Here is a 12,759-nt window from a genome sequence, read left to right as displayed (position 1 = left end):
AGCAATTCCCTGATCAAGCTGCCTGCCTGCCGCTAAGTCACCTCTATTCTGTCACCAGGAAGGTGCAGCCTCTAGAGAGAGCACGGCAGACCTAGATGCTGCGGGGCGGTAGTTAAGTCAATGACACTGTTCATATGCAAAGGATGGAGCAGTGCTGGTGGTGAAGTAAGAAATAGATGCTAAAGGGTTAACTGTAGAACTATAGCAGATCTAGAGAAGTCACCCAATGCTGATTTTGCAAGTTTTAGCCAACACAGATGTATATTGTAAATCAACCCCACGGACAGGACTGAGGTAGGGAATATCAACGGGACGACCCTAAAAGATAAGGGAAGACTTCCTGCACACAGATGATGGAACCAACAGAAACTGGCTTGGACTGCTGAAGTCTGTAAATGAGAGGAAAGGTCAGAAGTTTAGCAGTGAGGAAGACTTCTGGCCTTCATCAAAAGACCACCAGAGTACGCTTGATGACAACCCGAGGACTCTACCTACGTTAATGATTCTTCTGATACCTACTGAATATGCAAGAGACTCAAGTGGAAGTGAAATGAATATGTATGTATCCCATCAATATAAGCACCCTGGTAGTAACCCTTGGTGCGCAAGCTAGGAGGAGTGATCCCCCTTGCACCCAGCGCTGCAATAAACATACCTGTGTTATAACTCTCCTCGAGTTGCAAAGTTGGTTTCTGTGCGTTATTGGTTGGCCTGAGTCAACTGCTGGTGAGCAGAAGACACCTCTAAACTTCATTTTTACACAAGCTGGGCTGGGACACACCACACACTGCAGCCTCAGCCAAGGGAAGGCTGCTCATTTCCCCAGTCAGTCTGGCACCTGATCTTGCTGCAAGCATTGTGAAAGCTCCAAAGCCAGTCAGAAAGCGCATGCTCACTGCGCCAGGCTTCATCCTTGTGAAGAGTTCACACGAGAGAATACACGCTCAAAGGTTTATTTCTCAGTTTTACCATATTGCTTGCTCTGAGGTCTGCAACAAGGAAAAATCCACAGACAGCTTTGCTGAAGAACAAAGTCAGTAGCTTCCACAGTCAAATACCTTTTAATACAATGCAAGATTCTTCACAGTAATAAAACCAGCATCAATGCAGGGCAGCAATTCCAACAATCGGGTCGGAAAGCAGTTCAGCAGCACACCCACTCATCCGAAGCAAAAACGTCACACCAAACAACACACACATTCATCTCAGCTATGAGGAGTTCCACACAACACTCAGGACAATGACAGGGCTGGCAGAAAGGCATCCCAGGTGAAGAGTGGGGTGCCTGAGACTCGGATCTAACGGTCACACTCCGGGGGTCAGCAGCAGCAGCTCAGCTCCTCCGGTGCCACAGCTGCAGGTGAGCTCTTGGTCCCCACTCGCCGTGGCATCGGCATCACGACGGTGACTGCGCCGTCAGCAGAGGAAGCTCCCTCCCCCGCAGAAATGAGGCCACATTTCAAAGGAGAAGGTGCAGAACTTCAAAGCACACCAACAGGAGCTGATTGATATGTGCCCCCCCTCCATGACTAAACGCAGATCTCTGTGGGCATTAAGGTTCAGCTCCTCAAAGATCAGTACTGCTTGCCCCTCCAACTATTATTGTTTTCAGTTATCTCAACCCAGAGGAAATCCGAGTTTTTTTCCCCCTTCCCTCTCCCCTTAACATACTTCATCAGAAAAGTTAAGTGTATCAAAGTGTAGGAACGACAGCTTCAAGGTCTCAAGAGGAAGGCTGTCCCGTCTGTCTAGCACCTGGAAACAGTTCCTGTGGCCTGGCAACAGCTTAAATGCCACTTAGAAATAAATGCAAGTTTCTAATGTCAGGAGTTTCTAGTCTTTTCTGCCTTCGAGAGAATACTACAAAGCAAAAACAGCTTCTCAGGAAAGCAAACTGCTCTTGCAGGACTGTGGTAACTGACGCACAGCCTTCGGCTCTCCAGCTTCACACTGAACAGTTTATCAAGTGACACTAGTGCTTGGCTGCCAACAGGACTACAAACACGAGGGAGGGCACTCCAACAGTCAGTTGTAACGCGATCAAAACACTCTGCAGCTGGGGGACCTTCGGACAGTTTTAACCTTGTGATAAGGTGCCCACTGTTCCCATTTTCTTCAAGAGCAGTTTGTTTGCAGTCCACCTCTCGAGTCTTGCATGGAACGTACAAACTGTTGGCTTAATTACCTGACTTTGATATACACTTGGTTAGCAACAACCATTAACTACACGGAAAGAAAAAAGCCTCTTCACTACTGGTAAGTCAAGTCCCAATGCTATTCCTCTAAGATGTCTCACAAACAGTGAAAACCACACACGAGGACTTGCACTTGAAAAGAAACATTCATTTTTACTGGACCAAAGGAATGTGTGAAGATGACACAGCTTTGTATAATTCCTCTTGCTAGATTACTGCAGCCTCTTGTTTATTTAGGTTATTCAAATTCAGAACAATACAGCAGTGTTCCGGGATGTCTGCAAGAGGAGGTGGCTACAAGGACTAAAGAAGCACACATTGCAGCAATGGTTTAAGATTGATAAGAATATCACTAGGCAGCAGAAGGAGGATCACCTGGCACCCCATCTACCTGTCTGAAACGGCATCTACACTCTGATGTGGTTTGCAAACTCGTACAAGTCACAGTTCAAATTGTTCTGTGGGCAGTGTGTGCTCCAAGGACACCTCCCCTAACTGCTGATGCATGGACAGAGCAGCTGTTAAGACACTGCCAACCACTGAGTCGTGCCACCCAATGCAATGTGTTGTTCTAAGAATGAAGATCTACCTTTAGTCCCATGCGAAACATTGGTTGGTCATCCAGATAAGCTACCTAAAAGGGGGCTTTTGTGATCCTTCACCAGAGGGACCAGAAGCTATTCTCACTTGATATAAGGAAATCTGGGCTGAGTCCTAGAACTGACTTTTGAAAAGGACTCGAGACTCAAATGTCTGAATCTCACTGATTTTTAGCATCAGTCCCTGAATTCTCACACTAATACGCTATGACAAATTTCTGACCCACTACGAGTAATTTCTGATTTAAAACACCCAAATATCAGTGCACTAAGAACAGACCAGGGAAAGGAACAGTGTTTCACTTAAGACATGGTACCGTACTCGGGTTTTACTGATATAGTTGCATCCAGCAAGAACGGAGAGAGAAAAGTCACATCACCACCACCAGCTGCAGGAGAGATTTTGCACATAAAAGCTATTCATTTGGAGTGTAATACCGAAGTCACACAAATCCTGCCAAAATGCAGCTCTAGGGAATTTCCAAAAACTTGACAAGTTGAAAATTAATGCTATTATTTTCTTGCAAGGGCACTTCACAGGCAAGCTGAAAAAAGAGTTGATACGGACAAAGCTAACAAATCCCACCTACACTCAAGAAATCCTACTAAACATGGTACATTTTCCAAGTGTTTTATTTTGTCAGAGGAACTTTGTGGGATATTATTGAGTGCAACATGATCCTGCCAGCTTTGGAAAAAAGTAATAAGGCAGCATCAGCCAATGTTTGTAAAAAGCCAGAAGTTCAAGCCCCCTCCCATCAATATCTATACCGATTACACTGTATAATTATTATAATACTGATTACATCAACCCTTCCAGTTCAACCAAGCTTACAGTAAACCCATGAAAAGAGCAAGCAGTACATGAATCAACAGCCGGGCAGAACTCACTGAGTGCTAAGTGGGAAAGAGGACCCATGCTTACTCTCAAACAGTAAGAAATAATCTACTAGCAGATATACTCAGTGCAAAAGATGCCGTAAATTTGTATATGCAATCTAGTATTTCAAGGGGTTATTTTGAAAAAATTCGAAATGGCACCATAAGAAGAAACTCACATTTTTGCCAAGTTCGTTCATTGACTTTGCAAGTGGCAACAACCTACCAAGACACATACCTCACTGCTGACATGATAAACAAGCCAACATCATCAACCTGACTGACCTGTGACCTCTGAATATTAACATGATTCTGATCAGCCCAGCTGAGATTTTACCACTAAAAATTTTAAGTTTTTCCCTTCATGAACTTCAAGATTAAGTAGTAACATTTTCCCCACTCCAATAGAGTTTTTTAGATTGAACAGCTGAAAAAAAAAAAACTCACTTCCTCTTTTCCCTTCATTTCACCTGTAGTAGTAAATCACCTTACTAGTGAATCTCTCACTGAAGTTTTGAGAACACCCTGTGGCATGCTCTGGACTATCCACTGATATTTATGTACTTGTGCTTCATGTGGGAGAGGCTCTGCAGTACTTACAGGCAGTTTTAGATAAAGACAGTCAGCAGTTGCCTCCAGAGATCACAGAGCATGAGGTGTGCTGGCAGAACAGAACTGCACGCTTGAATTCTCAGGAATAAGCAAAAACTTCTTTGCATCAACCACACTTGACCCAACCACAGATGGCAAAAGAACATTACCTTGTTCAGAATCTCATCGCAGGGAAGACTCATGATATGGAAAAACAGCGTCACCTAGAGTTCTCCTGGGAAACTCGTTCACTTCCAAAACAATGTTACATAGAAGATTCCCCTCCCACATTCCTCCATTTAACTTCAGGAGAGTACATTAACCTTCTGTACACCGATGTTTAATTCCCCAAACATTTAGTGATATCAGCACAATTATTCTCAGATTTAAAGCTTCATTTCAGCTTCCACAAAAGACAAAGAAATGGAAGTGTCTAAGCACTGCACATAATCTTAGGCTTTCAGCTGCCTGAAACACAAGTCAGACTGAAATTATTATACTGATATGGAATACAAATGTAAACAAGAATCAAGTCTCTGAGATATGATTGTCCTGTCTGGACGAACCTTCTTCAGAGGCAGCCTCCTCAAACAAACGCAACTGGAATGTATCAAGGGCTCAGGTACAAGGAGGAAGGTAACTAGCAATCACAGTTCCTTTGAGAATTAAGGACCTTCATCACTTTCTCATGAAATGGTACTGATAATAGCTCATGATTTGTCTGCACAATGTCTGTTGACAGCAGGGCAATGATTTTATGAACTTTTGTCATGCCTTTATGAACTTTTTTATGCCTTTTGTCAAATCTGAGGTCTCCAATATTCCTGTGAAAGGACGTTTCAGGTTACTGGCTCAAGCAAGATACTTTTTCCAGTGGCACACAGCTCTACAGTACACCTCAGGCAGCTCAGTGTCTCCGAGGAATTGCATTGAACAGCAAAATTGTCCTGCGATATTGACTTGTATACATTTAAGATGGTTTGAAATCATTCCATTTTCACTTTTACCTAATATCAACACCTGAATCCAGCCAGATCTGGTATCTAGAGGTAATGAGCTAAGGAGTTAATCAGGTACATCACTTCACTTTAACTTGCCTTAAATAAAAGTAAACAACTAAGCCCTGCATTCAAGTGCACTGCTTAGTAATTATTAAGGAACACTGTGCCCACAGGTAATGATGTTCTAACTAGGCTTCTGCATTAGAATTTTCCCTGGAAATCCTAAGACAACTGAAAAACTGCCTGAATAATGATAGTCATGTCAGCCATTCATGGTGTCCCTGAAGCCCCACACCTCCAAGACAGAGATCTGGAAGCTTTCAGAACACAATGGTTGATTATTGAAAGTATTGCAGTGGCTGGTTCTTCCATGGTTCAGGTCTGCATCGAGATAAAGAGCCTGGCCATCACCACCTCCTGTGAAGAGACAAGGACGAATTTAAAGCTGTCTTTGTATTTCTTAGGACGTGAAACTGCTATACATGAAAACAACTTAAGTATTGGAAGCTTTAAATGGTATTTACTTGCTATTTTCAGGTACAACAGCTATGATCAAATGCATAGCTTTTAAATGACAATATCAGAATAGTGTTTTGTTTTTTTTAAGTTCATGCAATTCAGTAAGAACAAGAATACTGACTCAACCGCCTGCCTTTACAACTTGTTTTTCATTGCTGGAGAATCGTGAAAGCTATCAACTGCATATTTTCTCTCAGCGAAGAAAAACTGCAGAAACTTAGCAATCAAAAACAAAGCTGGGAGGAGAACAAGATCCATAAGCAACAGCATTGGCTTAGTATTCTTAATCATTAGAAAACACATCAAAGTGAACAGGATTTTGATTATCCGTGGATCTATGTCAATATTCACAGAGCTTATAGTCAAGAGATGCAGTAAAGTGAAACAGATTTAAACAGAAATGTGTTAGGAAAACAAAAAGAAGGATTTCCCTACTGCTTATAGGGCAACTGTGTAAGAATAGTTACAGAAGCCATCTGAAGAATCAAAAGGGTAGAAAGCCTTGTCTACACCTGGAATTGTGTACAACTTTCATTTTTATATATCTACTGCCCAAGGTTGCGTTTCTCTTATTACTACCTATAGTGAACAGTAAAGATCTCTCAATTATCTGTGATACATCAATATAAGTGATTTCCAATTCAGTTACAAATGCACTCAAGTTTTCACTAGCCTAGCTGATACTTAAGCAGTCCAACTTGCGGTTGATTTGAGCACTTGTTGCTAAGTGGGAAATTGGCAGACATTTTATGGTACAGATGAAATCACCGGACTAGTTCCTCTCTCAACAAGCGTCAAGTGAAGCTTTTTGGGAAAAGAAAAACTACAGCTGTACCTGTTGCTTGTGAACTCCCTTAGGTGACAACCTTACTAAGCAGGCTTTTGCCAAAGTCAGCAGCATCACAGATACAATAAAGTTCCAGAAGAACGAACATGTTTTATACTTTACCTTGTGATTCAAAAGCCTCAGTATAAACTAAGATCCTCTTCAAGAGCTATTTCTCATCGCTAGGCAGGATGAAGGTATGGCTATGCTTAAACCTATGACTTACTATCGAAGATCTTATTCTAAAATGCACAGCGTTTTCCCATGGAAAGTTTGGTTGGGTAATGACATCAGGTTTTGGCCACTTTTCTCTCTAACTGTAGCAATACTGAAATGCATATATGGTAAACAGAGGTGACCCTCTCACCTAAAGCTGATAGGAAGAACTGGTCGGATATATGCTCGAGATTTCATACTGACTTACCTATAATGATGCATTCACTGCTGCCAGCCATGAACATGGAGGCTGTTTTAGAAGGCAAGTTGAAGTGCCGAGCTGATAAGAAAGGAGAAAGGCGATCTGATGGGTCTGATGGAAGGCTACGGGACGAGAGGGTGCTGGAAGCTGGTGAGACATGATTTCCTGGTTCAGAACCACTTGTGGCCAGTTCTGGGTGTTTTATGATTACCCACTCATAGCGTTCTACTTCTGGTTGCAGCTGTTTAGGTGAGGAGAAAAGCAAAACTTTATATTAGTGAACATTCATAATGCTGAAAGTTCTGCAGAGAAAACAACGTTCAAGCCTCTTAGAGTCTACCTGCACCAAGGATTGGACCAAACTGTGTGTTAGGTCAGATGTTATTTTTCTTTATACCTTTGCTTTTTAGGTGATTGAAGAAATGATGCAGTGGTTCCCATGTTACCTTAATATATCTTGTTAGAAAATACTCTGTGCATGGGGAAATAAAAGTCTTACCACAAAATCAAGAAGTAAAACTTTCTCCATTCAACACTAAGAGCTCAGTCGACTTAGAAACTAGCAGGGCATAAAATCCAGCCTCTTCAGTTGGAAGGAAAGCATGAGTTACTTATACCAGTACAGTGTTTTGCCATACTGCTGTGTAGCAACAACATTTTACTCACCCTAAATACAAAGCACTCCCCAGTTCCAAAGAAACTCAGCTTGTTCCCACCTCGTCTCCGCTCGCTCCAGTCAGTTGACAGATAAGCACCGCAGACCTAGCACAAACAGCAAGGGCAGGAGGTTTTCCATTGAAGAAGCGTGTTAAACCAATTGACACCAACATTTCAGAGTCCAGAACCGAAGGTTCTATTTAGTTGAATTTTCAAACTTTCTGGAACAGTGGATTAAGACAGCACAAGTACTTATATATAGATTTCAAATGCATTAATCTACTGAGTACCCTTCAAATACCAAGTGTTTCATGAATTATTTTACATCTCACAGGCCTTAAAGGAAAAGTGTTCTAACACAATACCAGCTACCAAAACACAAATCACTCCAGACTTGTAAATCCTGATTTCTGCTTCATTTTGGCACCCAAAGCAACAGTATCATCACAAGTTACAGTATGAGTAATTCTGGCTGGAATTTTTTTTGCTGGCAAATGGTAGTCTTGAGCTCTCTCTCTCCATTTCAACCTGCAGGTTAAAATCAGTCTAGTTAGGTTAATTCTAAACTAGCTCAGATATTTAAAGCAGCCTATTCGAACAGCATGGGGCTTGCTAGCTTCTGATTAAGAAAAACAGCCCTACGTGGCTGAGTTCTTCTGCGGACTCCCTTGTTCACACTGGAAGAATTTCTCACTACCAGAAACAAGCATCACTGCCAAGTGCAGGCAGACCAAACAATGAATCTCTAAGAATGAGATGAAAGCAATACTTCACATTTTCAGAACTACGGTTAAACAGAATCATTTCAAGGTACACTTGCTGTTTAGCTTCCATCAGCATTACAGACAGAACTCCTACGACGGAAGTATTGAAGAGTAATTCTGTTATATAGATAAAAGCACGTGCACGAAGTAAACAAAAAGCCTAGAATGCTGTTTGATCTACTATGATGGAATGCACGAGAGCCAGCAAAAACAGAAGACTAGTTTTCCTCTTTCCAAAATGCAAAGAAACATTGGAATAAAAAGAATGTGTACCTTGGCAAAAGCAAACATGCAAAAAAAAAATCCCCACCAACAAAAAGACTCACCACTTTTCTCCTTTTTTTGTTTGGACTGTGTGCTTTTTTTTTTTTAGGCGTAAGAAACTGACTGTACTATGAAAACGGCATCACTTAAAGCTAGACTTTGTAACGTACTCCAAGACAAGAAGCAAAATAACGCCTTATGTACTTTCCTTCTTCCCTTTAGATATAATGGGCATCATATAAGCCCTTGGCATGTCATTAAGTCTGGGACTGCCAGAAACAGTATACAGAACTACAAAATAACCTGTAGCATTAGGCAGATGTGAAAAAGAGTAGAATGGGAGATTTTTAATGGGCAGTCATCCTGCAGGAACATAAGCAGAAATATAAGCCTCCATACTACATTAATAGCTTGACATTATACACAGAACATTTGGAAGTCTAGCACAGTAGATCAGAGAACAGACATTCATTACACAAGGTACTTGTGTGTGGTCACTGAGGTTCTGTGAAGCTTGTTTTATGCATTTTTTTTTTTAACTTTTTAATTTTTTAAAGCATGAGACAAAGCTAATGCTTTTGTTTTCACATTATGTTTTCAGGAAGTTTGCTGACAACACAAAGCTTGGAGGAGTGGCTGAGAGAACTGGGCCTGTTTAGCCCAGAAAAGAGAAGACTGAGGGGAGACCTCATTAATATATATTAATATCTGAGGGGAGGGTGTCGAGAGGATGGAGCCGGTCTCTTTTCAGTTGTGCCCAGCAAGAGGACGAGAGGCAATGGACGCAAACTGAAGCACAGGAAATTCCAGCTGAATATGGAGGGCACTTCTTTACTGGGAGGGTGACAGAGCACTGGGACAGGTTGCCCAGAGAGGTTGTGCAGTCTCCTTCTCTGGAGTTATTCAAAACCCGCCTGGATGCCATCCTGCGCAATGTGCTCTAGGGGATCCTGCTCGGCATTGGGGATGGACTGGAGGTCCCTTCAGAGGTCCCTTCCCACCTTGGCCATTCTGTGACTACGTAGAATCCAGAATAGAACCCCCAGAATAGAATCATCGAATGGCTGGGGTTGGAAGGGACCTTAAAGATCACCTAACTCCAACCCCCTGCCATGGGCAGGGATGCCACCCACTAGATCAGGTTGGCCACGGCCCCATCCAGCCTGGCCTCAAACACCTCCAGGGATGGGGCATCCACAGCTTCTCTTGGCAACCTGTGCCAGTGCCTCACTACCCTTACAGCGGAGAACTTCCTCCTAAAGTTTAGTCTAAATCTGTCCTCTGTTAGTTTAAGACTATTCCTCCTTGTCCTATCATTATCTACCTGAGTAAAGAGTCCTTCTCCATCCTTTTTATAAGAGCCCTTTAAGTACTGAAAGTCCGCAGTGAGGTCTACCCAGAGCCTTCTCTTCTCCAGGCTGAACATGCCCAGCTCTCTCAGCCTTTCTTCATAGGAGAGGTGCTCCAGCCCTCTGATCATCTTAGTCTGGTATTATTCATAGCATTTAAATTCTGCTACCTTCTCTCCTCATAACCTGAAGAAAATGAAAATATCCTCTATGAACCATGAGTTTAACACACCTCCGCAGCCTCTCCTTCAGATTCTGTAACTGAGTCTGTTTGAGATCTCAGTGAGTTACAATAGTACATCATCCCACATTACTTAGAGTAACTGACCGAGACCTAGGGTACAAGACTTAACCAAGAATTTATAGTCCCATAATCAACAAGGGGAAAAAAAATTAAAGCATGCACTGTTTAAAAACAAACAAAAAGGAATTCCATGTCCCTTGCCTCTCCATTTCATTATGGACTGTTCTGTGTTGCAATAACCTTGCACAATTGACTAAAACCTAATTTCATCAGTTGTCTTTTACCTCACTCACCTCCTTTGCTGTGGTCTTGATGAGAAGAAGAGTTGGTTCATGTCCCTCACTATGAGAATAGAACCTGAAGTGCAGAGCACAAAAAAAAATAAGCGCTCAACTACCATTATCAGCTGCAGTTCATTTCCACTTTAACAATACACACCACCTCCTCCTCCAATTGATGGCCTGGCAAAAAGAGATACCTGAAGCCTACGCATATTCCTTCAAATGCTTTCCACAGTCCATTGCAAATAACAGTTGAACGCAAACATCAAGCAGTTCTTCTCTACCTAGCTCTCTGTAGAGCTGTTCATGCCTTTGCAGAATAACTATCTGGCTACCTATCACAACAGCAGCATTTTATACTATTTTACATTAGGCAACAGAAAGTAAGTTGTGTTCTGAGTACTGATGGCTGTAATACAAGAGCCTCCTGTTTTCACAGCAAATAATTATGATGCATTCTCTTTGCTTGCTTTTACTTTTCCTCATGGACACATAGGGCTAGGTCAGCACCCCACCTTGGTATCTCAGTTTGAGATATTGTCATGATTAGGAGCTCTATGATCATAGTCTCGTGTGTCAAATGCGAGCAAAACTCATGTCTATTTTACCTCACTTTAATAATAACAAACAGATTAAACGGAAACTGTAGAGGAACCTCCAGTTTCCAACTCCTTTATTTCCCTCTGGACAAGCATATTCAAACAGATCCATCAAAAATGTCTACAGAGCAGCCACCGAGTTAAACAATTCATAACCAGTAGGGAATGAACCAGTCTCAGCGCAGTATATTCTCAACTGATGTATGTTCGACTTTTCCAGTTGATTGAGGACAGTTTTAAATGGCTCTCCACATTCTGCCAAATGAAATATCCTGGTCAAATGCTGAAGCCGACAGGAATTTGTTACATTTACATTCCATCACATACTATTTTTTACATCAAGTTCTGTCGAGACATGGCTCGTACGTCAATCCAGTGAACAGTTCATTGGTTGCTCTTTTTTGCTCTACAGTAGAGAGGTGTGGGGAAAGTTAAAATTACCTGCTCAGACTACAGCCATGTTCCAAGGTGGTGAAGAGCAAGAGGGGCTGGCAAAGTGCAAAGCGCTCTGGGATCCATGACCAGATATCTCGCATCTCTTTCACACTGACGATTTCAGACTTGAAGTTCTCAGCATGGACTGCCAAGTGCACGTTCTGTCTGAGAAATACAATATAAAACATTGAGAAACAATACTTTAATAAAACCAACAGTTTCTGATTACTGGATGGCAACAAGCAAAGAGCTGAACACCTAAAGACCCTAGTAGGCATGCCACTGTCCAAAGCTCCAGCCCATGGGACCAGAAGGCAATGACATAGTGAAGAATATAAACTACAGCAGCTTAACGTACTCCTTGAGAACTAGTGATCTGGTTTTACTGGAATACTTTGAGCAATACTTCCGCGGGGCTGTTGTTGCCTGCATCTGTATATATAAAGGACATGACGGTGAGCCAGCTAGCTTGACCATGACCTTAAATAGAACAAATTACTTTTGCTATTTAACTGATCTCTACACTTAAATACTAGCACCAAAATACCTATAGCCAGGATCTGAAATAAACAGGTAGTGCTTTTTTTCCCTCTAAGGTGCTGCCTGTATTGTGTAATCAGGGAATTCCTAAGACCCTCAGAAATCTTACAGAAATCACTATTACCATGGTAAACAGCTTTGCAAAAGCTTCAAATATTTGGCTTGGATTAAAGTTCCACCAATTGGAAACACTTCGTTACGAATGACTTCCACTGTGTTAAGAAGTGAAGAAGCTCCTAGCCTCACGGTTGCAGATGGAATCTGACCACACGAAGTAAGGGAATGCCAGCAGCTCACACCAGAAATCAATCTCCCCACTCCCCCTCCAAGAGGCCTGATACAATTATGAGAACCGATTCTTAGCCTTTAAACACTTTAAGGTAATAAAAATAGTAACATCTTAACCAGCCTTCATTTCTCAGATTAAATAAGCACACAAACTCAGAGCCTGGGGATTAAACAAGTGTTACTGCATCCATGACTGATGTTAAAGTCTTTTAAAACGCAAGTGTGATGGTCAAGTACATGGTAGAAGTGACATATAAACTCACACAAGATATTAAGTTACTGAGGAGCAACTGAACTAAGTTTTAGGTAG

General features: G+C 42.0%; 1 protein-coding gene across 7 annotated transcripts in view; it reads right to left on the bottom strand.

Moving 5' to 3' along the window:
- Positions 1 to 938: 938 nt before the first annotated feature.
- Positions 939 to 12,759, bottom strand: part of LOC118249195 (TBC1 domain family member 24-like) — a 29,866-nt gene continuing 18,045 nt past the window's right edge. For 5 of the 7 annotated variants that reach the window (XM_035548921.2, XM_050713883.1, XM_035548922.2 and 2 more), the window contains 5 exons: positions 11,628 to 11,786; positions 10,600 to 10,663; positions 7,695 to 7,790; positions 7,035 to 7,269; positions 946 to 5,682 (listed from right to left, as the gene is read on the bottom strand). In XM_035548921.2, the coding sequence (XP_035404814.1) occupies positions 5,528 to 5,682; positions 7,035 to 7,269; positions 7,695 to 7,790; positions 10,600 to 10,663; positions 11,628 to 11,786 (709 nt within the window). In that variant the 3' untranslated portion in view covers positions 946 to 5,527. Of the gene's footprint in view, positions 5,683 to 7,034; positions 7,270 to 7,694; positions 7,791 to 10,599; positions 10,664 to 11,627; positions 11,787 to 12,759 lie in introns of all 7 variants that reach the window. The other 2 variants (XM_035548923.2, XM_050713884.1) reach the window with 2 other exon arrangements.

Source organism: Cygnus atratus, chromosome 15 (assembly GCF_013377495.2).
Source record: "Cygnus atratus isolate AKBS03 ecotype Queensland, Australia chromosome 15, CAtr_DNAZoo_HiC_assembly, whole genome shotgun sequence".
Classification (NCBI taxonomy): domain Eukaryota; kingdom Metazoa; phylum Chordata; class Aves; order Anseriformes; family Anatidae; genus Cygnus; species Cygnus atratus.
The sequence above is the reverse complement of the archived record's forward strand: the minus strand, read 5'-3'. Positions and strand labels throughout refer to the sequence as shown.